A 27,466-nucleotide genomic window follows, 5' to 3' on the forward strand; every position below is an offset into this window, starting at 1 on the left:
GAGTTTTAGGGCATTGTCAGTATATTGACAATGCTCCTGTGTTTGTTTGATTTTTGTTCAAAGTTAAAGCTCAGTTTACTAAACTCAGTGTAATATGTTGTTATGATGATTGGTTCTGAATTCAGTATGTTTCTACAAATGTTGATTGGATGTAATTGTGTTAGGAGGTTATATTCTTAGTCAGGATTCAGTCCAAACTTTAGGATTGGTTGTAGCTGTCGTAAATTAGATTAATAATCAGGCTTATACAGATTTTAAAATCTGTATTGTTAAGATGCTAAATTTAAAGCAGTAATACCAGTAGAAAACAGTAAATCTGGACATTTCTAGGATAAAACAGTAAGGGTAATGTGATAAAATAGTGGACTGAAAGTGGGATGTTAATGGTTATAATTTAAGATACTAATGGGCAACATAGGATAATGGGCTGCTGAAAAACAGGATAATAGCACTCAATAGGATTTAAAGTATTCAAAAGTAGTTTTAATGGAAACTTTCTGATTTTTTAAAGGAGAAAAGGGTCCATCCAGCACTAAACTGTATAGAACCAGCCCTGTATAAATACAGGGAGCTGGACAGATAGATAGAGGGCAGATTTTAGGAGATTGGAAGAGGAAATTGAGAGAGAAAAAATCTGATTTTAAGGCATTAGGGAATACACTCAGAGATAAACACAGAGAGATATACAGAAGGAAAAAATAAAATTTGAGAGAGGAAAATCAAGCAGAAACAGAAATCTGACAAGGAAGATAGAAAGAAAGGAAAACAGAAACATTAAAACAGAATTCTACATCGGAAGTTAGTATTGAAGCTGATTCTGTGTTTTGAAATTGAAAGCTTTTTCAGTCTGCTTTGTTCTAAGTCTCAAAATCAGAAATATTATTCTTTGTATTAAATCTGTCCGGATTTGTTCGATCTCATTCTTCAGTTAAAAATCTGAAATTTCTTAAAAGTACTGTCACTGTGCATCTGGGTTCCTCGGATCTTATTATTGCTCAAATCTGTGGGAATACTGGTATTCTGCTGATTTTGTTACTGCTGCAACTGTTGAAATTTACTTCTCCTACCTTCATTTCCAGGTACATATCTCTTAAATTCTATGTTGGAAAGAGATTCAACATGACAAATGAATGAATTTCAAATTGAAATGCTGCCTTCTATCATTTAAGTTTAAACATTTAAATTTCAGCTTTGGTTTTATGTTGGATAACCAGTAGTGAGTTCGACTTGACGGCTACAAGTTAATTGTCTTTTTTTTAAATTCATATAAAAACTTTGTAATAATGTTATCCATGTTGAAATTTCATTAGTTTAGTTATCTTTGAGTTGTGTAAATACGAAGCATGGCAGAAAGTTGGCTTTTATTTACACTTTATGGTATTGTTAGATAGGTATAGCATAATATGGAATTATCAAAGAAAATATGCTATTAGTTTATTTTGTTAGTTAATTAGTTGTTGTTTAAAGCTAGATGATGATTGGTTGCAATTTGCTATCTTTTGGCATAACATTGGTTGTGTTCATAATTTATAGTTGAAAGACGCGTTAGTATAATCCGTTATGTTCACGATGTCAAATATGGTAAGTAATATGGTATGCAATATCATTTCATTAAGTCAACTAGACTTGTTCTCTTTCTTAATAATAAAGGGCTTAGGAACTTATACAATGTGAAAGTTAATAGTTAGTAATAATTCACATAGATTGAGAATTAAATTGGTTTGATTATATCTATATCTATCCTAACTCAATCATAGGAATAATTAATTAAATTAATTTCGTCTATTAAGATTAAAACAAGTATATGAGAATAAGATGAGATGTACGAACACCAATTGCAAAATTTTATATCAATGGTAATTATGAATAGAACTTGCACTAAATAAAAAAAAAGTTCTTGAAAAATATTCTTTCTTTTATAATTCATTTTCAGTTTCATATGCAATTTATTCTTTGGCATATGCAATTTATTCTTTGGCATATATATATATGTCATATTTGTTAAAAATAGTATTAATCATATTTTTATTCTGTTCTTTGAATTTGAATAGTTGGAATGAATATAATTTATACTCGGAAATTATAATCGACAGGCAACCTTTAATAGATTGTGAATTCTTTTCAAAGAATTTATAGGCCTCTAAAATGGGAGTTCTTATGATTTCCACATAAAAAAAATATATGAATATAATAAATAATTTGTGGAAAATCCCTAATACCATTACAAGTATTTTGCGCAATTAGGGATGCGTTCGCGTACCCTGATTATATTTTTTAAAAGCAAATTCGGATTATGCGTACGCGCAATTTCGAGCAAATATTTAGGAAAAGGATTTTTCCAAATGCGTTAAATCAATTTCATAAAAAACCCGAGATGCGCGGTTCACTATTTAAGAAAAACAAATTTTCCTGATTCGACACAATATTCGAAAAAAATAAATAATTGTTTAATAAATATATTATCAAAAGTTATCGTGTACACGTACGCGTGACACAAATCCGCAGTTTTAAATCTATAACATGAATATACGGACGCGTAATTCGATTCAAAGAAGGGTCCTTAATCACAATAAGTATAAGCGGTAGTAAAATCACATAACAAAATATATTTAATAAAATCAAGATAATTAAGCCAATAATAAAAACAGTTAAGCGACCGTGCTAGAACCACGGAATTCGGAAATGCCTAACACCTTCTTCCGGATTAACAGAATTCCTTACTCAGGATTTCTGGTTCGCAGAATAATAAACAGAGTCATATTCTCCTCGATTCAGGGATTAAAATTGGTGACTTGGGATGCCTTAAAATTCCCAGGTGGCGACTCTTAAATAATTAAATAAATCCCGTTTCGACTGTCCTTCAATTGGAGAAAACTCCCCACGCGCCCCGCGAGCGCGGTAAAAAGGAGGTGCGACAGCGTCCACCTGGAGAATTAGGATGAGAAAAGAAGAAGTCAGGCGTCCACCTGGAGAATGAGGATGAAGAATTAAAGAAGTCAGGCGTCCACCTGGAGAATGAGGATGAAGAATTAAAGAAGTCAGGCGTCCACCTGGAGAATGAGGATAAGAATTAAAGAAGTCAGGCGTCCACCTGGAGAATGAGGATGAAGAATTGAAGAAGTCAGGCGTCCACCTGGAGAATGAGGATGAGAAAAGAAGAAGTCAGGCGTCCACCTGGAGAATGAGGATGAAGAATTAAAGAAATCAGGCGTCCACCTGGAGAATGAGGATAAGAATTAAAGAAGTCAGGCGTCCACCTGGAGAATGAGGATAAGAATTAAAGAAGTCAGGCGTCCACTTGGAGAATGAGGATGAAGAATTTAAAAAGAAGTCAGGCGTCCACCTGGAGAACGAGGATGAAGAAAGAAAAGAAGCAGTCAAGGCACCCACCTGGAGAACGAGGGAATGCAATTGAAGTTTTGAAATCAAAAGCCCGCTCATATGATAAAGGAGCACATTTAGAATCAATAAAGCAGAGAAGTCCAACAAAATCCCCAGCAAGAAACAACAAGAGTCCCAAAAGAAAATACGGGACACAATGAAAAGGAATACAGAATAAGCCAAATGCCCAAGAGTCACCAAGATATCAAGACAACAAGAAACGCAAGGGCATGATCTAGATAAGATTTTTATAATTCATGTACCATAGTCTAGTTTAGCTTTTTTGTATTTCCTTTGAAGTAAGGTGTAATAAGGAGGTCAGCAAGCAGTAAAAACAGCACGAAGCAGCAGTAACATCACAGTCCCACGGTAGTCCCAGCTACCCAAAACTTCCCGAACTACATTGACCTGATTCCTTTATAGCCAAGGATATGTAGGAAACCTTTGAAGCAGAGGTTCGGTCAAATCTTTCAAAAAATGCTTCCCACGGAGTATTTGAACGGGCAAAAATCGCTCGTATCCGCTCACTTTATCTTTGCACGAAAACTCTTCGAGTTTCCGCACAAAGAGGGGCAGCTGTGAGCACGTGATTTTTGCCTTACGAAAACTACTCCAAAATAAATCAAAAAATAAAATAAATTTCTTTTACTGTGTAATTTTCGAATTTGCGTGGTGTTAAATATTTGTGTTATGTCCGTAAATGTTTACTTTGTCATAATAAAATGAAAATTAAAATAAAATACATGTTGCATGCATATAGGATTTAATTATGTATTTGAAAGATAATTTAAATAAAATCACCAAAATATGCATTTCGTTCTATTTTTATATTCCACTGTGTGATTAATGTTTTATCTACGCGTTAATGGTTATTAAAAGATAATTAATATTATTGTAATGATAATTTTGTTTTTATAATTTTTGATTAGGATTTTATTAATTAATAATAAAATTAGAAAATAAAAAATATATAAGTTGTAAAATAAAAATTGGACCTGGATTAAAATCCAGGCCCAAATCAAATTACCCCCCCAGCTTAAACCAAACGACATCGTTTGGTTAAGTGAATATATCCTGACCTTTCATCCTACTAGATCTAACGGTCAGCATCAACCCACCCCGTCCCTATATAAGCCCATAATCCTTACCCCGGCCCCCTAACTAAACCCCCCTCTCCACTGTTCATCATCATCTTCCTCAGACCCACCCCTAACCCTAGCCGCCCTAGAATCCCACCGCCTAAAACCCGGCGGCATCAACGCCGCCGGTCACCAAAATAACACCCTAGAACCCCCTGAACATCCTCTACACAAATCTGACCTTAGTTTCCTTCGAATCAGACCCCAACTCTTCGAATACTAAATCGAAGGTGGGTCTGAAAACTCAAACCTTTCCAATGGCTTCCAAAATAACACCATAGTACCCCCTAGCATGCCTCGTTATGGATCTGAAGTTTGTTTGGCTCGAATCAGTTCCGAGCTTCTCGAATCTTCTTTTGAAGATTCGGACCAAACAAGAACAAACTCAGATCTGTTCTAAACTGACACCAAATGACCCCTAGGCTACCCTCACCCGTGTTTTGTATTTGGTCCCCCCCCCCCCGAATCTGACCAAAAATGGTTAAGTCCCAAATCGAACCTTCAAAAACCCTAGAAATACCAGACTTTTGGATTTTTGCCCAAATTAGATAAAGATTGAGGTTTAATCGACCTTAGTCGAAGTATTTTCAGTGGAAAATACTTCGACTAAGGTCTGTTTGATTTCAAACAAAGTCCGAATCCAAGTTGAGTCCGAGTCGGAATAAAATTGAAGGATTCAAAGGTATTTTTTCTGTTTCTTATGTGTATTCTACATGTATTCTATGTTTGTTTCATTAGTCTGTTTAATTTTTCATGATTTTCTAGTCAATTCTGTTATACTGTCTCATACTCGTCTATTTGATCAGAATTATACTATTGTTTCTGTTGTTTATGAATGTTCATAATATGTGTAATCGACTCGATTAAGTTCTTCGATTAGTTGTTTTGTAAATTCTTATTGCCATTAATGCTGTTTGTAATACCCTGTTTATACGTTTGGAATTGTTTATTGTCATTGAACTCAGTCAATTAGTTCTTCCCAATTAATTGATTCTCGTTTAATAATTCAGAAAGTTTGTCAATGGTGTGTATATATTGTTTTCTGAACAGGGCATTGTCAGTATATTGACAATGCTCCTGTGTATGTTTGATCTTGATTCAATGTTTAAGTCCAGTCTGAATTGTTATAATGATTTCATTGATATGTTGTTATGATGTTAGTTCTGAATTCAGTGTAATTTTACAAATGTTGATTAGATGTAATTGTGTTAGAAGGTTACATTCTTAGTTAGGATTCAGTCCAAAACTTTAGGATTGGTTATAGCTGCTTAAACAGATTTTAAAATCTGTATTGTTAGATTCTGAATTTAAGGCAGTAATAACAGTAATTACAGTAGGAAATCTGGGACATTTTCTGGGATAAAACAGTAAGGGTAATGTGACATAATAGTGGGCTGAAAGTAGTTTGTTAATGGTTTTAATTTAATAGGATAGTGGGAAACAAAGGGTAATGGGCTGCTGAAAAACAGGATAATATCACTCAATAGGATTTAAAGTATTCAAAAGTAGTTTTAATGGAAACTTTTTGATTTTAAAAGGAGAAAAGGGTCCAAGAAGCACTAAAAGAGTATAGGACCAACCCTGTATAAATACAGGGAGCTGGACTGATTTAAGGGACAGACTTGAGTAGATTTTAAAGAGAGAAAAAGAGAGTGTGAAATTGGGGAAGCAAACAGATTTTTAAGATCAGATTTTAGAGAGAGAGTTTGAAAAGAAAGACAAGTTGAGATCTATTTTTTGAAGCAATTAGAGAGAAATCTGAAAATAGAGAGAGATACATTGAGAAAAATTAGAAATAGAAATCTGAAAAAAGAGGAAGAGAACAGAAAAGAAACAAAAAAAATGAGAATACACACCTATACGCACAATCTGAAACAGATATAGAAACAGGAAAGAAAATCAGAAACATACTTTTCTTTGGATCTGTCCGGGTCTGTTTGTTTGATATTACTTGGATTAAATCTGAAAGTTTTCCCAAAAATCCTGTTACTGTGCATCTGGGCTCCTCGGATCCTATTATTGTGTAAATCTGCTGAACGCTGATATATTCTGCTGACTTTGTTGTTGCTATTACTGCTGAAATTTACTCCTTCTACCTCCATTTTCAGGTACATACCTTTTAAACTCATATTGTGAAAAGCTTCAACATGGCAAATAAATGAAGTTTTGGAGTTATAATTCTGCTTTCTATTCATCTAAGTCATGTAGTTTAAATTTCAGTTTTATTTCGTGTTGGTTAACTAGTAGTGAATTCAATACGATGGCTATAAGTTAATTGTCTTGTTTTGAAATTCGTATAAAAGTTTGTAATAATGTTGTCCATTTCGAAATCTCATTAGTATAGTTATATTTGAATTGTCAAAATAGAGAACATGGCAGAAAGTTAGCCATTATTTAAACTTTATGGTATTGTTAGTTAGGTATAGCATAATATGGAAATATCAAGGAAAAATACGTTATCAGTTTATTTTATTAGTTAAGTTAGTTGTTGTCTAAAGCTAGATGATATTGGTTGCAATTTACTCTATATTTTGGCATAACAATGGTTATGTTTATAATCAATAGTTGAAAGATGCATTAGTAAAATCCGCTATGTTCACAATGTCAAAATATGGCAAATAATGTTGTATGCAATATCATTTTATTAAGTTAACAGGTAGATTTGTTCTCTTTATTAATAACAAATGGCTTAGGAATTTATACAATGCGAAAGTTGGTGTTTAGCAATAATTCACATAGATTGAGAACAAAAAATTAGTTTGATTAAGTATATCTTGAATTCAATCAATAGCAATCAATCAAAATAATTAGGCCTATTAGATTAGGAACAAGCAATGTGGAAAGAGATTAGATTTATAATGTGTAACAAGTTTAAGACTGTAAAAATAACATTTGTTGCAAATAAAATAACGAGAATTCTTCGAAAATATCATTTCCTTTCAAGAATTGATTTTTTTAAAGATTCATGAGCTATTCACCTTTTGAGTATACATATGTTGTATTTTTTTTAAAAAAAGTGTTAACCATATGTTTATTCCTTTCTTTGGATTTGAATAGCTTGGAGGAATATAATTTATACGCGAAAAAAAATATAATTCGCAATAAACATTTAATAAATTGTGAATTCTTTTCAAGAATTTAAGGGTACCTTAAATGGAGATTTATCATGATAAAATGTATAGATATAATAAACAATTTGTGGAAAATCCATAATACCATTACAAATATTTTGCGCGATTAGGGATGCGTTCGCGTAACCTGATTATATTTTTAAAAAGCAAATTCGGATTATGCGTTCGCGCAATTTCGATCAAATATTTAATAAAAGGGATTTATCCAAGGATGTTAAAATAATTTCATATGACCCGAAATGTGCAGATCACTGTTTAATCATACAAGGGCGACGGTGTTTTTAATGTTATTTCTAACTTCGAACACATGATTTTTTTAATAAAAATATAAAAAATATTATCAGCTTTTTGTGTACACGTATGCGTGACACGATTCTCTGCAATTATAAAAGGTATATAATACGAATATACGTACGCGTAATTCGTTTATATAATTGTAAACAATAAATAAAATCGGTAACAAAATCATGCAATAAAAAAGTATTTAGTAAAAATCAAGATAATTAAGCCAAGAATAAAAACAGTTGAGCGACCGTGCTAGAACCACGAAATTCGAAAATGCCTAACACCTTCTTCCGGATTAACAGAATTCCTTACTCAGGATTTCTGGTTCGTAGAATAATAAACAGAGTCATATTCTCCTCGATTCAGGGATTAAAACTGGTGACTTGGGACGCCTTAAAATTCCCAGGTGGCCACTCTGAAACAAATAAACAAATCCCGTTTCGACTGTCCTTCAATTGGAGAAAACTCCCCACGCGCCCCGCGGGCGCGGTAAAATGGAGGTGCGACACTTCCTTTTCTGGTGACTCCTTGAGAGTCACTAAGTCCAACATGGAGGAGTTCAGGTATTGGTCAAGATCATCCTCAGGGGCTTCTGATACTTGAGGAGTAAAACCTCCTGTGTTGTCTTTGATGAGATCGTAGGATTGACTAGACATAAGATTCTCAAAATAGTGGTAAATAGGGTTTATCAGAAATGGAAAAACTGTAAGGGTGGAGGAGGAACTAGAAGTGTGTAAGATATAGAAGGCATGAGATAATGATGCTCTAGGAATGATTCCACGGATAATGAAGAAGTGGGAGTAGTGTTATGGCGGGAGAATGAGAAGATTGTTCCATCTCCATTAGATGAGTATTTAGTTGACAAGTAGAGAGAAAAAGAGAGAGATGGGAAGAAGATCCTAGCTATACACGGGAGATAAAGGTTCATGACTTGCCGTGAGAGAGAAAGAAAGTTTTATTGGAAGAAGAACTAATGATGAGTGGAGAGCGAAACAGGTTCTGAATAGTTCTAAAAACGACGGTAGGTTTGTGGGGAAGTGTTGCCGTGCAGAGGGGATAAAAGGATTTGACAGACAAGACATGACACATAGACGTTGAAAAGTCAGATGATGTGGCAGCTGAATTACAAAATATTTATATGTTTTTTTTGTTTAGAAAAGGCATACAAAATTAAGCACATTACTACTAACTTGAGATAAGGAACCTGATGCCAGAGAAATCTTTTGAACAAGGTTTTAGCAGCTCCCCTCTTGCAGTTCATAACTGTACCTATAGATTCTATGATCATCATGTGTGTTTACCTACAACGGTATTGATGTGAGTTAGGCTTGGTCAGAAAATACTTTAGCTACCTTTACCTGACGGTGTCTTACACAACCAACAGATGGAGGATCAGGTTCTTCTTTAGATTCTTGAGACCCCATCTTCACCTTGATTTATCTGAATTATTCTCTACTTGAGGCTTTGATGCAGATATTTGGAGTTTGGTCTTCTGTTCTGCAATGCTTTCCACTGATCAATCCTTTTTTCATATTGACCCTTAGAAGAGGATCTCACCCTTCAATATGTTTGCAATTTCTCTCCAGTTGTTGATGAGGTCATTTCATTTTGCTTCCTTGTCTCCCAAAAGATGAGGCATGAATCATGACAAGTGCACTTTGGTTTTCCAATTTGAGATAGAAGTTGGTTGAAGGGAGAGATATAGAGGTTAATTTGATTTTCCCACACTTTGTGTTCTGCTGCTTGTGTAGTGCCATGAGCTGCATCTTTACTTCTTCCTTCAGCTTTAGTGGTAGCAAGTGACGTACCAGGTTCTTTGTGAGACGTGGAGGATGATGTTGCGTTGTCTTTTGCCACTCTCCTTCATCTTGCTCACTTTATCATCCTCCTTATTTGAAGCCTCAGATATTTCCCAGAGACAGGATTGGTTCATCATATTGTTCCTCACAGTTTCTTTTTTGGCAAGGGAGAGTGTCTTGTTAAATACCCCATGAACATATCCTGCCATTTAGTACTTCCTTTGTTGGAGACCTTGTGGCCTTATTTTCTGTGTTGTTCCCCAGAAGGATTCATTCACTTGCCTTTTCGCGTTGAGCTTCCCAAGCTGATCCTTCCTGTTGTCAGGAACAAGGCATTTTCTTCCATTTGGCAGTTCCTAGAGAGTTTTGATTGAGGAGAGACCAAGTTCGACACCTATTCTCAAAGTAGATAGCAGCATTCACTCCTTTTGTCCAGAATTTCTTGGCGATTCCATAGGCGATGAGCACTGTCCATGCAACATTTTCCAATTTCGTTCTTTTCTTTTAGCTACGCCATTTTACTGTGGAGTCCTTGGTGTTGGGAAATTGTGCGTGATCCCTTCTCCCCCCTCCTCCATCATTTTTGTGAACTTATGTCTAGGTGATGTCGATGCCCCCTTTTCCTCTAACCATGGGGTCAGAGATCGGGTATACGACATTGGGAGGACAACTCTATTCCCTTTCGAGAATTGGGTTTGGAAGTTAAAGAGTCGCCACCTAATGATTATAGTGCATTAGGACACTTTAAGAAAGGTTTGAGATGAAGAGACCGGAGATTAGGGTAAGGGCTAGAAATTATCTCGAGGGAAAGGTAATAGGCACCCCTCAAGATCCACTAGTGTGGTTCCCGGCCATGCTACAATTGTGACTTTAAGAAGACAAGTAAGAGAATAAGCAAAGGGATTCACATAGCTTAGCAAACAAGTTTAAGAGTTGAAGAAATAGAGTGTTTAGAAAATTAGTCTTAAAAGAAAACTAAAAAAATTAACAAGTAAAGGGAAAGGGGGTCCTAGGTTTATTGATAATATGGATCACATCAATGCAATAGACAACAATCACTCCTCAAAAGAGGGGTCACACGTGATATTAGCGCACCGGTCATCATATCCATATTCTACCCTTCCCACCCCGTCAAGGTATTAAACGCGATTAGTCTCGTTTACTTATTGCATGCTAATACCCGTCCCCACCTATCAGTCCTGGGGTATTAGGACTTCTAATCCTAAAAGGGGGGGAGAAAAGGGATAGAGGCATATATGGAGTTTCAAAAGGATAAAAAGACTAGGGCGTCAATCAAAACAAGTATCAAGTAATGGGGAATAAACAAACATACAAAGGCTTTACATAACCCCTTTGAATCACATAGCAACTAGTTTAGCATGACTTGCACGTACTGATTTGGTCTTTAAAGTTAAGAAGTTAAGAGGCGGGCGAATCGGTTTAACACATAAAGTTGGATAAAAAGTCTGCCTCAAGCCCCTCGGATCTGATTGTTAGTTATTGAGGTCTTAATGCAGAAGAGTTTAAAAGAAAATAAAGACTGTAGTAAGTTTATAAACGAATTTGAAATCAGCGGATTGTTTGAGTAGGAAAAGAGAATGCAGAAAAGTTGTGAAAGAGTTTCAAAGGCAAGAATATCTTTAAGAAAAGAGTGAGTTACAGGACTGTTTTAAAAGACAATTTCAGGGACTGAGTAAAACGTTTAGGCAGAATGTTTAAAAGAACTATTCAGGAAAAGATGCAGATTTGAAGAGTTTAAAAAGCATACTGATTTACAAGAGTTTTTTTGAAAGCATTACATCAAGACATTAAGGACCAGTTAACGGACTGTTACTGCTTAAATGAATCAGACAGGTTTGAGACGAAACCCTATAGGCATGGTATCTATACTTGATTTTAAGGCCTGTTAAAGAGTTGGTAAATAGATGAATGTTTAATTACCCTATAATTTTTCTAACGCATATGCATTTCCTATAGGCATGGTTTCTATATGCAATTGATTACATGAATGTTAGAATCCTAAAGGCAGGATCTCTAGTGATTTGCAATATGATTAAACATTAAACCCTATAGGCATGGTATCCAGGTGACTGAATTAGGAATATTAAACAAACCTATAGGCAGGATTTCTAGTAAAATTTAAAGCACAAAAGACCTATATGCATGATCTCTACCCTTTGATTTATGCAGGCAACATAAACCCCTCCCATACCCTTTACTAATATTTTTCCCAAGTTTCTTTTACAAAGTTATTACAGAACTGGAAGGAAAAGACTAAAAATAAATACATCAAAACTACAGACAGATCCGAGGAAGCCCAATGCAACCTTAATGCCCAACAACATGTGATTAACCAATTCCGAATTTCCAAAGCCTTCTCCTTACTCAGAATGTTTTCAAAGTTCCAAGGAGTCTTAAGAACTCCAGACAATGCTTAACACTCTGAGTAATTATAATAGCAACAGAGTAGTGTTGTGTGGAAATGCCAGCCCTCAGGCATCCAAGTTCAGAGGGAGCTCAAGGGTCCCAAAGCATGACTTACCAAAGGGGGCAGAACTTAAGGAACTAGGAGTAAGTGTAAAGTGAGGGGAGTTGAGGGAATCAGAGCAAAGGGTGGTCATACCCAACCATGAGTATATGCTGGCACATCTCTGACCCTTTACTTGATCCAAACAAATAAAGAGCAGACTTGAGCCTGGATGGTGATTAAGACACTACCAGACTCTAGTCAAGGCTCAACACATAAAGGGGGGAAGAAGGGAATGGGACTGATTTGAGTAAGGTTCACGAGAACCTGGTCCCAGGTCATGGATAGCAATGAGATGCTACCCTAACCTAGAACAGTACTCACACATAAGGGGTCAAAGGGAAAGGGTCCACATGGAAAGCATGTATAGAAAAACATCAAGGAAGGACAAGAAAGCATAACAAAACTTAAAGGTGCGGAAACATGAAGAAAGAACATAACAGACTAAAGTATAGCTACAGAATACAGGAAAGCACAATACAAATATATAGTGAGGGACATGCGAAACGGAGAAGTAAACACATAGTTTTGGAGAATGTTATTTAACTTATGGAGACATACCAGTTGCAACTTTCAAACAGTAGAACAAACAAAGCAAGAAAACAGCTAGAGAGTCCACTCAAGCCTCAACAAACACTTGAGAAAAGCAAGCAAGATTCTATAGTCTAGCCTTGGCTTTCAGCCGACTAGACACAGCAGTAGTACTAATTGTGGTAAAGAGAAGAGAGCTTTTAGTGTGTGTGTGTTTTTGAACTCTATTGTTCGTCTCTTTAAAGAAAAAAAAAGGGCAGGGTATTTATAGTTTAAAAACTAGGCAAGTAAGCAAGGCAAAGAATAATTCAGTATCAATTAGAATCAATCAGAAGAAGGGGATTCCTTTAATTAAGGAGTCCAAATTTGAACGGTAAAAGGGCAGAGTTTTATTTAAGGAAAGAAAATCAAGTAACACATTGGGCAATGAAGGGTAAATACATAAGGGAAGTTTAAAAATACACGGTTAGGTAAATAAGGTAAGAAGTAAATCAACTAGTACATAGTAAATCAAGGAATCAAGGATTCGAAATCAATAATGAACCAAGTCAGAAAAAGGTCCAAATTAGACAAAGAAAGAATCAAACAAGCTCACATAATGGTAGTCTGAAATCAATCCCCAAAATTAGGGTTATTTCGAGAGGGAAAGGTCTGACTATAAAGAGTGCATAGCTTTAAACATGCGAGGCTGGAATTAAACAAACAGAGTGGTCATGCAATCAAGAGTAGAAGAACATAGCTAGAAGAGAGTGTTAGATAGCATGAGAGAAATCAGAAGGTCTTGCAAAGCATAGCAAGAATCAGAGAACATGAGACGAACTTAGAAATTAAGGTTTTTGAAATCAAACTAGTTTAGACAGAGGAAGCAAAACAATCGCACACAAGTGTTTTGAAAACCCCCAAAATCTAGGGTTTCCTCCATAGATTAAATGTAAAGACGAAAGCGTAGAAAATCAGGCAAAGTAAACTCAGAAAATCCAAGGAACATAAACATTTCATGGAATCATAATGAAAGAAAACACAGTAAAGGAAATCACTAACAAACCTTAGGAGGAAATACAGTAAAATAAAAATACATAGAAACCATAGTGAAAACACTTAGTTACAGCAAAGCAAAATACGGTAAGAAATCACAGTAGAACAAGTAAAAATCAAGGAAACCCTAGGTTCGAGAAGACAAACAGTTTTGAAAGCAAAAACTTGAAATGATGTAAAAAATACTTTAAAAACCTCAGAAATAGCACGGATCTAAAGTAGATCTAGAGAGAAACAAGAAAACCTCGAAATGGCATAGGGTTTCAGAGAAACCCTAGAAAAATGAGAAAGGCCTGGAAAAGGGGCTGGTCCGAGTCGAGATGGACTCATAAGGCTAAGATACGCCGTAGATGGTCGTAAAACTTGAATCGACAAAGGTCCAGGTTCGATTCTTCGTGGCCAAGGCCATGGAACTTCAGTAATCAAGTGCGATGTGCCTTAGGAGACTGGTGGGTGGTGAAACCACCATGGATTTAGGTCAGAAAATGGCCGGAGAAGGTGAAGGGAGCTCATTGGAGAGGTGAGGAGGTGGAAAGTTCCAAAGAGAGTGAGAGATAGAGAGATAGAGACGAGTGAGTGAATGAGAGGGGATTGGGGGGTCGTTAGGTTAAAAAAGGAAAGGGCAAACGAGGGCCGTTGATTAAAACAATCAACGACCACGATTTTAAAATGGGATCCGGGCGGGTTCATTTAATTGGGTCTGGGTCAGGTAGAAATGAAATTGGGTTGGGAATTGGGGGGTTAGAATTAGGCTGTAATTGAAATAAAAAAGAGGCTAAAATTGAAATAGCCATTTTTCCCTTTTGAATTTATAAAAATAGTAAAAGATGTTAAAAATCAAATTGAAAATACTAGGTTGATAAAAAATATATAGGTATTAATTTAAAAATATTAGGATTGATTTTGTAATAAAAATTGCTATTAAATCTAGAAGTAGGCTAAAATTGCAATTTCGTGCAATTTTAGTTTAAAAATACCAAATGGACTTGTAAAATTATGCGAAAATCACGTAAATTATATTCTGACATAAATGTGAGAGTGAAATAAATTATTCACCAAAATGGCAAGTTTTAGGAATAATTAATGGATTTTATGGTGTAAAAATAGGCCATAAATTGGTTTAAAATCGTTAAAAATGGCAAAACCCTTTGGGGTGCTTATATATGCACATATATGTCATTTTGAAAATATGTCGGGAAAAATTGGGTATCAAAAGCTGCCCCTCTTTACCCGAGGAAGATGAAAGAGTTGTCGGGTAAAGATAAGATGGCCAATTTTGACCGGATCAGTGATTGAAAAGAGTTTTGACCGACCCCTGGCTTTTGAGCTGCCTACATATCCCTGGTTTTATAGGAATTAGGCCATATGTAGTTCAGGAACCATTGACGGAGTATGTCGATGGAGATTCGAAAAGACGGACGCGATGGTCAGATTTGAGAGGCATTTGGAATCAGATAGGTTGAGGAAAACCGGAGCGGGATCGCTTCTGCTGAGACGGCCGTTTGTTAGTCAGTGTACCTGCAAGTGAGCAGATGCACATATTGTGCATAATTTAAACATGATGCAAATTCCCGTTGGACCATGAATGCTGTCTTTGGACGGTTAGGATGACGTCCTCAGACTATGATGTCCTGGGTCATGAAGAGCATAAAATAAAGATTTGCAGGCCATGAAATGGTGTTCTCGGGTTATGCAGATGGTGCCTCCGAACTATGACTCCTTAGAATAAGTTGGTGATTTTTCAGCCCATGAGAAGGTGGCAATCTTTCAGCCGAATGAATGCAAAGAGTGGCAATTTTTCAGCCAAGGCGTGAATTTGAATGCAGGTGGCGATATTTCAGCCGAAGCGAGAATTTAAATAAAGTGGTGATATTTCAGCCATGCAGGATGGAGACAGAGCTTAGTCTTGAAAGGCAGATAGATAGCCTTATGCAATATGGAGGTAGAGCTTAATCTCTAAAGGCAGAGAATAGCCTTATGCAAAATATAGATGGAGACAGAGCTTAGTCTCGGAAGGCAGATAGATAGCCTTATGCAATATGGAGGTAGAGCTTAACATCGAAAGGCAGAGAATAGCCTTATGCAAAATATAGATGGAGACAGAGCTTAGTCTCGAAAGGAAGATAGATAGCCTTATGCAATATGGAGGTAGAGCTTAACCTTGGAAGGCAGAGAGTAGCCTTATGCAATATGGATGGAGACAGAGCTTAGTCTCGGAAGGCAGATAGATAGCCTTATGTAAAAATGCATATGGAGACAGAGCTTAGTCTCGAAAGGTAGATAAGTAGCCTTATGCAGGATGAAGGTAGAGCTTAACCTCGAAAGGCAGAGAGTAGCCTTATGCAAGATGCAGATGGAGACAGAGCTTAGTCTCGAAAGGCAGAAAGTAGCCTTACGTAGTGCAGGAATGTAAAGGAGCAAATAGTAGTAATTTTCTTAGCTGATAGGCGGTTGCGATATCATGACTGCTGGGGAATGTTGGGTGTAGATAGTAGACCTTTGTGAGTTGAGTGATTGTTTCGAGGGTTTCGACTTTGAAGAGTGAATGCGTTTTGCATTGCGATCTGAGTTCCTGCATCCAAAGAAAAATCGTGAGTTCTGTAGAGGGGGAAGGTTAGTTCGTATCCCTTGGCTCCTGACATTATGTATCATTGGGGTAGCATTGCTAAACGACGGTGATGCAAATGATGTTTATGCATGATTCAGTAAATGTAATGTAAGTATATATATTTTGAAAAAAATGATTTTATTTTGGATGAACCAACAACTGCAACGTGGTTCAAGACACGGCAAACTTGCTTGCTCCGAAATTTTGAGGGTCCTCCTCAAAATTCTGCCCCAATTCACTGGGCTTGCGCTGCTGACGGCTGTGCTGAATAACTGAAAGCGGATCGATTCCAGAATTTTGAGGGTCCTCCTCAAAATTCTGCCCTAGTTTACTGTGTTGATGTTGATGCGAAAGCCGAAAAACTGACTTCGGAATTTTGAGGATCCTCCTCAAAATTCTGCCCCAGTTCCACTAGCGGGGAAAATGGAATTTTTATTAAAATGTGACCGAATCCATAGGGCTGCCTACGTATCCCCTCTTAAATGAGAATCAGGTCAGGCGTAGTTCAAATTACATCATAAAGAAAAGCATACGATCAAATGTAGTATCTCTTTACTAAGTCTGAGTTGATCGGCTTCGGCCAGTCTTCTGCGTCCATTTCTGCAAGAATAAGGGCTCCTCCGGTTAGGACTCGGTGAACCATGTATGGACCCTGCCAATTGGGAGAGAATTTCCCTTTGGCTCTGTCTTGATGTGGAAATATCTTCTTCAACACCAGCTGTCCTGGTGTAAACTTCCTTGGTTTAACTCTCTTGTTGAAGGCTCTGAACATTCTGTTCTGGTATAACTGACCATGACAGACTGCATTCATCCTCTTTCCATCTATGAGGGCTAACTGCTCGTAGCGACCTTTTACCCATTCTGTGTCATCTAACTCGGCTTCTTGTATGATCTTTAATGATGGAATTTCTACCTCACCGGGAATGACCGCCTCTGTACCATAAACCAGCATGTAGGGATTTGCCCCGGTTGATGTGCGGACTGTGGTATGATAACCCAATAAGGCGAATGATAAATTCTCATGCCATTGTTTGTGCCTCTCGATCATCTTCCTTAGTATCTTCTTGATGTTTTTGTTGGCCGCTTCTATGGCTCCATTCATCTGCGGTCTATAAGCCGTAGAGTTCTTGTGTCTGATCTTGAAAGTCTCACACATTATTTTCATCATGTCGCTGTTAAGATTGGAACCGTTGTCGGTGATGATTGACTCTGGAGTTCCGAACCGACAAACAATACGGTCACAAACGAAATCTGCTACCACTTTCTTGGTAACTGCTTTGTATGATGCTGCTTCAACCCATTTAGTAAAATAATCAATTGCTACCAAGATGAACCTATGCCTGTTTGACGCGGTAGGCTCGATTGGACCGATAACATCCATTCCTCAAGCAGCGAACGACCATGGTGAGATTGTTGCATTAAGCTCATTTGGAGGCACTTTTATCATATCTGCATGTATCTGACAGCGATGGCACTTTCGGACATACTGGATGCAGTCTGTTTCCATAGTCATCCAGAAATATCCTGCTCGGAGTATCTTCTTTGCTAAAACAAAACCATTCATGTGCGGTCCGCAGGTCCCTGAATGTACTTCCTCCAATAACTTGGTTGCTTCCCTTGCATCGACACACCTTAGTAAACCCAAATCAGGAGTCCTCCTGTACAGGATTCCTCCGCTGTGAAAGAAATTATTGGATAGTCTCCGAAGCGTGCGTTTCTGGGTAGCATTGGCAAGCTCTGGATATTCTCCTGTGGTCAAATACTCTTTGATGTCGTGGAACCATGGTTTCCCGTCGGCTTCTTCCTCAACATGAGCACAATAAGCTGGTTGGTCATGAATATTGACCTGGATGGGGTCAATGAAATTTGTATCTGGATGCTGAATCATAGATGACAAAGTGGCAAGTGCATCGGCGAACTCATTGTGTACCATGGGAATATGCTGGAATTCCGTCTTTCTGAACCTCTTTCTCAATTTCTGTATGTGATGCAGATAAGGGTGTATTTTGGGATTCTTGGTTGCCCATTCTTCTTGAACCTGATGTATGAGTAGGTCCGAGTCTCCGATTACTAGTAACTCCTGAATGTTCATATCAATGGCCAGTTTAATCCCTAGAATGCAGGCTTCATATTCGGCCATGTTGTTGGTGCATGGGAACCTGAGCTTGGCGGATACCGGGTAAGGCTGACCGGTTTCTGATACTAGGACTGCTCCTATGCCAACTCCTTTGAAACTTGCAGCTCCATCGAAAAACAACCTCCAACCATCATAGGATTCTGCAATATCTTCTCCTATGAAAGATACCTCTTTATCGGGAAAATACGTTTTTAGGGGCTCGTATTCTCCGTCTATGGGATTCTCGGCGAGATGGTCCGCCAAGGCTTGCCCTTTGATTGCTTTCTGGGTTACGTAAACAATGTCGAATTCACTTAGCAGGATCTGCCACTTGGCGAGCTTGCCAGTGGGCATGGGCTTCTGAAAGATATACTTTAGAGGGTCCATTCTGGATATGAGATAAGTAGTGTAAGCACATAAGTAATGCCTCAACTTCTGCGCGACCCAAGTCAGAGCACAGCAAGTGCATTCTAAAAGAGAATACCGGGCCTCGTACGGTGTGAACTTCTTACTGAGATAGTAGATGACTTGCTCCTTTCTCCCTGTTTCATCATGTTGCCCCAAAACACAACCAAATGCTCCATCCAACACTGCGAGATAGAGCAAGAGGGGTCTCCCTGGTTCAGGCGGAACCAAGACTGGCGGCGTAGACAAGTATTCCTTGATTCTGTCAAAAGCCTTTTGACATTCATCGGTCTATTTGGTGGCGGCATCCTTCTTCAGCATTTTGAAGATGGGTTCGCAAATGACAGTAGAATGAGCTATGAATCGACTGATATAGTTGAGTCTTCCAAGAAACTCATCATGTCCTTCTTGTTCTTTGGCAGCGACAATTCTTGGATAGCTTTGACCTTTGATGGATCCAATTCTATTCCTCGACGACTCACGATGAAACCCAATAATTTTTCAGCAGGAACCCCGAATGCACACTTGGCAGGATTCAGTTTCAGATTGTACCTCCTCAGTCTGTTGAAGAACTTTCTTAGATCTGCCATGTGATCCCTGGCTTTGACTTGCTTAGTAACCTCTTCTTTAATCTTCAAACTCATGTCTGGCTTGAACTTCCTGAGCTTCTGCTTTACCGGCGGACATGTAGGATCTGTTGGCAACTTGTGAGCTACAATGGATGTGCTGAGGCCAGTCATATCGTCATAAGACCATGCAAAGATATCGTCATACTCTTTTAGGAACTCTGTGTACTCTTTCTTTTCCGATGGCGACAAATGTGCGCTGATATGTGTTTCCTTGACATTTTCAGTATCACCCAAATTAACGACTTCGGTCTCATCTAGATTAGACTTAGGCCTATTCTCAAAGTTTTCGACCTCTCTGACAACTTCTTCTAGTATATCATCCTCTTCTGAAGCTATATCCATTTGTTGCATTGCCTCGTTGCAAGTCACAGTTGTTGGTTCATCATCAAGATATGTAAGAGTAACGCTATGTAAAACAAAGTAAATGATTGAGAAAAGTAATAAGAGTTCAATATATAATGAATTTGAAATGCTTTGATTGAAATTCATAATCGTTCGAGACATCAGAGCTCTTTTGGAAAGTAAAGACAATGCAGAAATGAAAAGCAACTAAGAAAATAAAGATGCGATGCATGATGCTCGTTCAGCCTTACTACCCCGAAGATGTCCGGGCACTGGTGGTCCTGACCGACCAATTGGTGAGGCATTCCCCTCGGTTCACGGCTTGAATGGAAGGGCCTTCCTCCTCTTCCTCCTCGAAGATAACACAACAATCCATATCATCTTCCAGAAATAGGTTCTTTATTGCTGCTAGTGCCTCGTCTTCCTCTAATCCATACAAAGTGTCGGATGGCTGAAAAGTATGCTCCAACTGAGGTATAGGGTGCTCCAGCGGATAGTATGGTCCGCGCCATAGAGGTGACCAATGGTTGAACTCCTCCCAAGTGTACTCATACCCTAGGCCAAAAGTGGTACCATGCTTCTTCAGCTTGATAGGTTTGGTGATACCTTGCAGGTTCTTGCCAAGTCTTTTTCTGGGTACATACCCGCTCCAATTCAGGATGCTTTCGATCTTGCTATCCCACCACTTGTCTTTGTCTACAACATTGACCCGCTCGATGTGGTGGTACGTTTCTCCTTCTATCCTTCTTCTGCCTCCGATCATCAGAATGGTTTGGCGATTGTATATAGGGTTGCTACCGTCGCCATGAATGATTACTTCCTGATGATTCCATTCAAATTTTACAGCTTGATGCAAAGTTGATGCTACAGCCCCAGCGGCGTGGATCCAGGGTCGTCCCAGCAACAAATTATAGGATGCTGGTACGTCAATGACTTGGAACTCAACATCAAACCAGATGGGTCCCATCTGTAGGCATAGGCTAATTTCTCCAATGGTGGACCTCTGAGATCTAACAAAAGCTTTGACACTGATAGCCCCGTCTTTGATCTCGTGCAATCCCTTACCCAATGTCCTGAGAGTTATCAATGGACAAATGTTGAGGCTGGATCCCCCGTCGACTAAAATCCTGGTGATAAAGTTATCCTCGCATTGCGCAGTGATGTGCAATGCTTTGTTGTGACCAAGCCCTTCTGGTGGTAATTCGTCCTCGTGGAAGGTGATCTTGTGGCTTTCCAGTACCTGCCCCACCATGGTTGCCATTTCGCTTCCTGTTATGTTGCTGGGAACATAAGTTTCACTCAATATTTTCATTAAGGCGTTTTTATGTGCCTCTGAGCTTTGCAGAAGAGCCAGAATAGAAATCTGTGCTGGCGTTTTGTTCAGTTGCTCGACGACTGAGTACTCTTTGGCCTGTACCTTCCTCCAAAGGTCATCGGGTCCGGTTTCAACAACCCGCCCGGAGGCTTGCTTGCTGGACTCAGCCAAGTGCTCCGGGGTGTATACCCTGCCAGTCTTAGTCATGCCCTGTGCGGCAATTGCTTCCCCGGTATATGTATTTCCTTTCCTTCTAGCCTCAGCGGTGTAATCCCAAGGTATAGCATTTGTCTTGAACGGGGTCACGTCTGCCATGGAGGCCAGAATAGGCACCTTGGGAGGTAACATAGTAACTTCGACAGGTGTAGGCACCTTTGGAATTCCGAACTCAACCTCAATTAGTTTTGGCGCCTTTGCAGAAGGTGCTTCAAACTCGAGCGGTACGGACACATTTACCACATCACCCTTAGAGGGCTGAATCTGAACAACAATGGGATTGAGAGTAACTACTGGCTTCTTAGGTTCATCTCCTTCAACTATCAAACCGATTGACACCTCGAGGTCCCAATCATCTTCAATCTCGATCATATGGATGCCTCCACCCTTGTGGTCAGGCAGGGGGTTGTTGCAGACATTAGGAGCAGGCTCCTTTGCTATAATGATATTGTTGTCAATCAGGTTCTGAATCTTGTCTTTCAATGAGCGACACTCGTCGATGGTATGGCCCTTTATCCCGGAATGGTATGCGCAAGTCTTGTTTGGGTTGATCCATTGGGAAGGATTTTCTGGAGATACGGCTGGAATAGGGGTAACGTAACTGGCTGCTTTGAGTTTTCCATAGAGTTAGTCAATTGGCTCAGCGATGGCTGTATATTGTCTGGGAGGTCTGCGGTCAAAATTTGGTCTGGGTCTAGGGAAATTTTGGCTAGTGGGAGGTGATTGGTAGTGAGAGGGTTGGGCATTATAGGTTTGGTAAACAGGTGCAGGTTGAGAGTATCTTGGTAAAGTGGATTGATATGCGGGAGGTGGAGATGATTGGTAAATGGGTGGTGGAATTTGGTAGGTGGGTGATGGTGCTTGGTAGTTTAGGGAAGGTTGGTATGTGAGTGGTGTTGAGGTGTATGATTGGTATTTCATAGGGGAATTGTTTCTTTGCGCAACCATCACGGAATTCACGTCCTTTTTCTTTGACGTGCCACCAGACTGTAAAGCCTTGTTGGTGGCCTGCAATGCTTCGAGATTAGTGACCATACCGTTCTTGATACTTTCTTCAATCCTTTCTCCCAACTTGATGATGTCAGAGAACTTTTGACCCTCTATCAACATCAGCCTCTCGTAGTATTGCGGGTCCTGAGCCAGGACAAAGAACCTATTCATCTGCTCTTCTTCCAAGGCCGGCCTGACCTTAGCGGCTTCTGTCCTCCATCGAGTAGCATACTCGCAAAAGGTCTCTGTGGGTTTCTTCTTCAAATTTTGGATATAGAACACATCTGGTGCATTCTTAGTATTGAACCTGAACCGGTCCATGAAATTGGATGCCATATTCACCCAACTTGTCCATTTCTTCGCATACTGGCTAATATACCAAGATAATGCATCACCCTTCAGACTTCTCATGAACAGCTTCATGCGGATCTTTTCGTCCCTTCCGACTCCTACCAGCTTATCACAATACATTCTGAGATGGACCCTGGGATCACCTGTACCGTTGAACATTTCGAACTGGGGAGGTTTGTACCCCTCCGGGAGTTCGACATCTGGCTGAACACAAAGATCTTCATAGTTCAAACCTTCCACACCTTTGCTATCTTCAACACCCTGGACCCGGCTGGTTAACCTCTTGAGCTCAACAGCTAAATTCTGAATGAGGGAGTCTTTGCTGTCTGATTCAGGTGTATCTGAGATAGGCTGGGCATAGTGGGGTACAGTGCCCACAAAGATGGGAGCGTTCTGGTCGTTTGTGGTGTTTTGGGGTTCGGGAATGAGTAGTGGAGTATTGTTGCAGGTGTTGCAGGCTTGGGTATGAGCGGGTTGTGCTGGTGGTGGTGTAGTATGGTTCTGGTTGTTGGCATCAGCAGCGGCAAGAATGATTGACAGACTTGCTAGGTTTCAAACTTGTTCCAATTCTTCTCGAAATCTCAGCAAAGTTTTCTCAAGATGAGCAGCAGTTTCCTTAGTGATTGAAGCATTCTGAGAGGTTTCCTCGATTTCCTTTCTAGCACTGGTATCTCCCATTTTGCCTTTGTTCCTATTTATGGTAGGACGCGAAGGAGGAGGAGGTGGAGGGCCCTTGGATCTTGTTGAGTATGCTGATGGGGCCAGAATGCACGAACTAACATTTGGGGAGGGGAATAAAAATAAAGAAAAACAAAAAAGGTAACAAGTTAGTGCGGGTTTTGAGAAGAAAGTGTTGCAATATTTAAACACATTGTGCAAGAATATAAATCGCGTCCTAATTTGGGTGCCTTGTTGTGCCTGAGGTAGGCCTAGCGACAAATTAACTTGAAGAACTTATAATGCTAAATGCCTCATTTTATTGATAAAAAATAAGATGACTCCAAAGCGACGCTAAATAACGGAAAATAAAATGTCACGAGTGGTCATCGGCCTTATTACATCATTATAAGTAAAATAAAAGACTCCCAACTACTTGGTCCCAGACTGACCTTCCCTAGATCCGGTATTCTTGCCTCCCTCGTACAGCTGCACCAGCTCGTGCAGTCCCAGCAGCAAGTAAGCTTGGGCCAGGTGCCCACCTTCATTACCCTCAGCATTCTGACAATCGTCGATCCTCTTCAGAAATTCACCTTCCAATTCCACTATGCCTCGTTCCAGATACCCCAGCCGGTTGTTGGCGTTGACAGCCATATCCTTCCACTCGTTGATCAGCTACTCGTGGGTTTCCTGTATTTCCCGGTGCTCGTTCTCGTATTCTCGCATACTTTTGCACAGTTTATTGTATTTAACCTTTGCTGCAGTCTTTTCATCAATAAGGCTATGACCATGGACAAACCCTGGGTGACCCAAACCAATGTGATCATCCTCCAACCAACCCAAATAGTGCGGCACACATCCGGCATGATACCTGTCTGGTTCGAGGGATTCCATTCCCAAAACAAGCTTGCAGTGCCACATGTGCTGAGCTTGACACCTGTGTGGGCTATCATCATCCTGGAAGTCGGCTCTGAAGAGGCTCATCTGGTCGACCCTTGGTATGATTTGTTCCCTCCCTGCTTGTCTCATAGCTCGGGGAGGGACATAAGGGTAAGTTCCTCTCAAGCCAATGAGTATATGGAATGGTGCATCCCGAGATCGAACAATAAATTCCCTGGTTGGGAACCACTCATACATCCATTGTACATGCTCTTCTTTCAGATTCTCAAACAACTCTACCCATCCACTGGCGTCTTCTGGATGAGCAAACATATTGGGCATAATTCATTCGCTTTGGGTAATGAAAAGCTATATGGTCATCCCAATCCCTGCGTATGATTTCCTGTCTGTAGTCGCATTTCTGAAGCTGTTCTATGAGCCAAAGTTGAAGTAACAAGTTGCACCCTTCAAAGTACGGGGCTCCTTGTTGACACTTTCCCAAGGCTCGATAGATTTCAGCGATGATCATAGGCACTATGCTGAAAGACTGCCCGTCGATTCCTTCCATTAAGGTCTTGGTCACCATGGCTAGTCTGGTGTGGATCCTAGCCTTCTTCATAGGTAAATTATCATGCCCAAGAAGCAAAACATGAACACAAAGACCCTTCTATGTATGTGTCCCAAAGAAGTGAGGGAAAACTCGTCCATGTAGGTGCGATAGGACTTGCTGTGGCCATATCTCTCGTACAAGAAGTCAAATGGTATGTAGGAGTCCTTCAAGCAAGAGAGGTCGGGATTTTTCTTGAGTCCCATCATCTTAAGAAATCCTCTACTTTTGCGATTTTCCGGCATAAGCAAACCCGGAGTCTCCCAGGGGATTCCAGCTAGGCCCCCTATCTCTTCTAGCAAAGGGGTCATTTCCAAGTCTCCGAAGCGGAACACTGATCGATCACTATCCCAAAACAAAGTGTCAGCCTCAATGATCTTATTGTTGGGCTGGATTTCCAGAAGTGAGGGAAAATTCCCTAAGTACTTGCGGACGAGGGTTTGATCACTGGAGTGAAGATCTTCCCACCAACTCAGCAGCCTTGGATGAATGTTGGATACCATACCGAATCTGGGGACCTCGTGCCTCATTTTCTGCAAAACAAAGTGTTAGGCCCTTAACCCCACCAGACTCGACTATTTGAATCAATAATTAGCAAAAGGCATTTAGTTCTCCAAATAAATGCACTTAACGTGGAGGTGTCCGTTTGGGTTTCAGGAAACTCGATGGACTTTGGTTTAGGCTATCTTAAGGAGTCATTACGTGGACAACATAACTAACTCGGCTAGGGTTGACCATGATGCATAAACAGTTTCAAGGGAATATGGTTTCTACTTTTTGAAGTTCTAGACAAGGTACCCTTGAGCGGACAACTCAAGAGGGAAAGGCGCGGAACCGTCGACTACACCGTTGATCGACTGGTTTTACCGCAAATATGCCTTTTCCACATTTAGGGGGTTTATAATATCGGAAGGGCGCAACCACACTTTATAAGCGTTGCTATGGTGTTTGTTTGGCACGAGTGGAATATGATGTTGAAGATGTAGTTTACAAGAATGAAACAAATTGACATGTATTTCCATGTTCATAAATGATTACAATAATTGCAGTAATTACAACAGTATTGAAATAAAGCAGTAAAGGAAAGCAGTTAAAGGAAATAAAAGACATGAAGAGCCAAGACAGTTTCGTAGTGAAAGAATAAAAGATAGTAACTAAAGCAATTAATGAGATAGTAAAGTCACAAGCAACATGCAATGGTAAAAGCCTAAAGAAAATCCCCAGCAGAGTCGCCATGCTGTCGACGCCCCCTTTTCCTCTAACCGTGGGGTCAGAGATCGGGTATACGACATTGGAAGGACAACTCTATTCCCTTTCGAGAATTTGGTTTGGAAGTTGAAGAGTCGCGACCTAATGATTACAGTGCATTAGGACACTTTAAGAAAGGTTTGATATGAAGAGACCGGAGATTAGGGTAAGGGCTAGAAATTATCTCGAGTGAAAGGTGTTAGGCACCTCTCAAGATCCACTAGTGTGGTTCCCAACCATGCTACAATTGTGACTTTAAGAAGACAAGTAATAGAACAAGCAAAGGGATTCACATAGCTTAGCAAACAAGGTTAAGAGTTGAAGAAATAGAGTGTTTAAAAAATTAGTCTTAAAAGAAAACTAAAAAAATTAACAAGTAAAGGGAAAGGGGGTCCTAGGATTATTGATAATATGTATCACATCAATGCAATATCCAGCAATCACTCCTCAAAAGAGGGGTCACACGTGATATTAGCGCACCAGTCATCATATCCATATTCTACCCTTCCCACCCCGTCAAGGTATTAAACACGATTAGTCTCGTTTACTTATTGCATGCTAATACCCGTTCCCACCTATCAGTCCTGGGGTATTAGGACTTCTAATCCTAAAAGGGGAGGGGGGGAGAAAAGGGATAGAGTCATATATGGATTTTCAAAAGGATAAAAAGACTAGGGCGTCGATCAAAACAAGTATCAAGTAATGGGGAATAAACAAACATACAAAGGCTTCACATAACCCCTTTGAATCACATAGCAACTAGTTTAGTATGACTTGCACGTACTGATTTGGTCTTTAAAGTTAAGAAGTTAAGAGGCGGACGAATCGGTTTAACACATAAAGTTGGATAAAAAGTCTGCATCAAGCCCCTCGGATCTGATTGTTAGTTATTGAGGTCTTAATACAGAAGAGTTTAAAAGAAAATAAAGACTGCATTAAGTTTATGAACAAATTTGAAATCAGCGGATTGTTTGAGTAGGAAAAGGGAATGCAGAAGAGTTGTGAAAGAGTTTCAAAGGCAAGAATATCTTTAAGAAAAGAGTGAGTTACAGGAATGTTTTAAAAGACAATTTCAGGGACTGAGTAAAACGTTTAGGCAGAATGTTTAAAAGAACTGTTTAGGAAAAGATGCAAATTTGAAGAGTTTAAAAAGCATACTGATTTACAAGAGTTTTATTGAAAGCATTACATCAAGACATTAAGGACCAGTTAACGGACTGTTACTGCTTAAACGAATCAGACAGGTTTGAGACGAAACCCTATAGGCATGGTATC

At 39.3% G+C, this 27,466-nt stretch overlaps 1 protein-coding gene across 1 annotated transcript in view; it reads right to left on the reverse strand.

Annotated features, from left to right (window-relative positions):
• LOC138878489 (uncharacterized) overlaps nt 1-24,111 on the reverse strand; it is a 43,160-nt gene extending 19,049 nt beyond the window's left edge. The window contains exons 1-4 of the mRNA XM_070158172.1: nt 23,910-24,111; nt 22,497-23,141; nt 20,219-22,064; nt 19,635-19,992 (exon numbers count right to left, since the gene is read on the reverse strand). Of these exons, the coding sequence (XP_070014273.1) occupies nt 19,635-19,992; nt 20,219-22,064; nt 22,497-23,141; nt 23,910-24,111 (3,051 nt within the window). The remainder of the gene's footprint in view (nt 1-19,634; nt 19,993-20,218; nt 22,065-22,496; nt 23,142-23,909) is intronic.
• Between the last annotated feature and the right edge of the window lie 3,355 nt (nt 24,112-27,466).

The sequence above is a fragment of the Nicotiana sylvestris genome, chromosome 9, assembly GCF_000393655.2.
Source record: "Nicotiana sylvestris chromosome 9, ASM39365v2, whole genome shotgun sequence".
In the NCBI taxonomy this organism is placed as follows: Eukaryota; Viridiplantae; Streptophyta; class Magnoliopsida; order Solanales; family Solanaceae; genus Nicotiana; species Nicotiana sylvestris.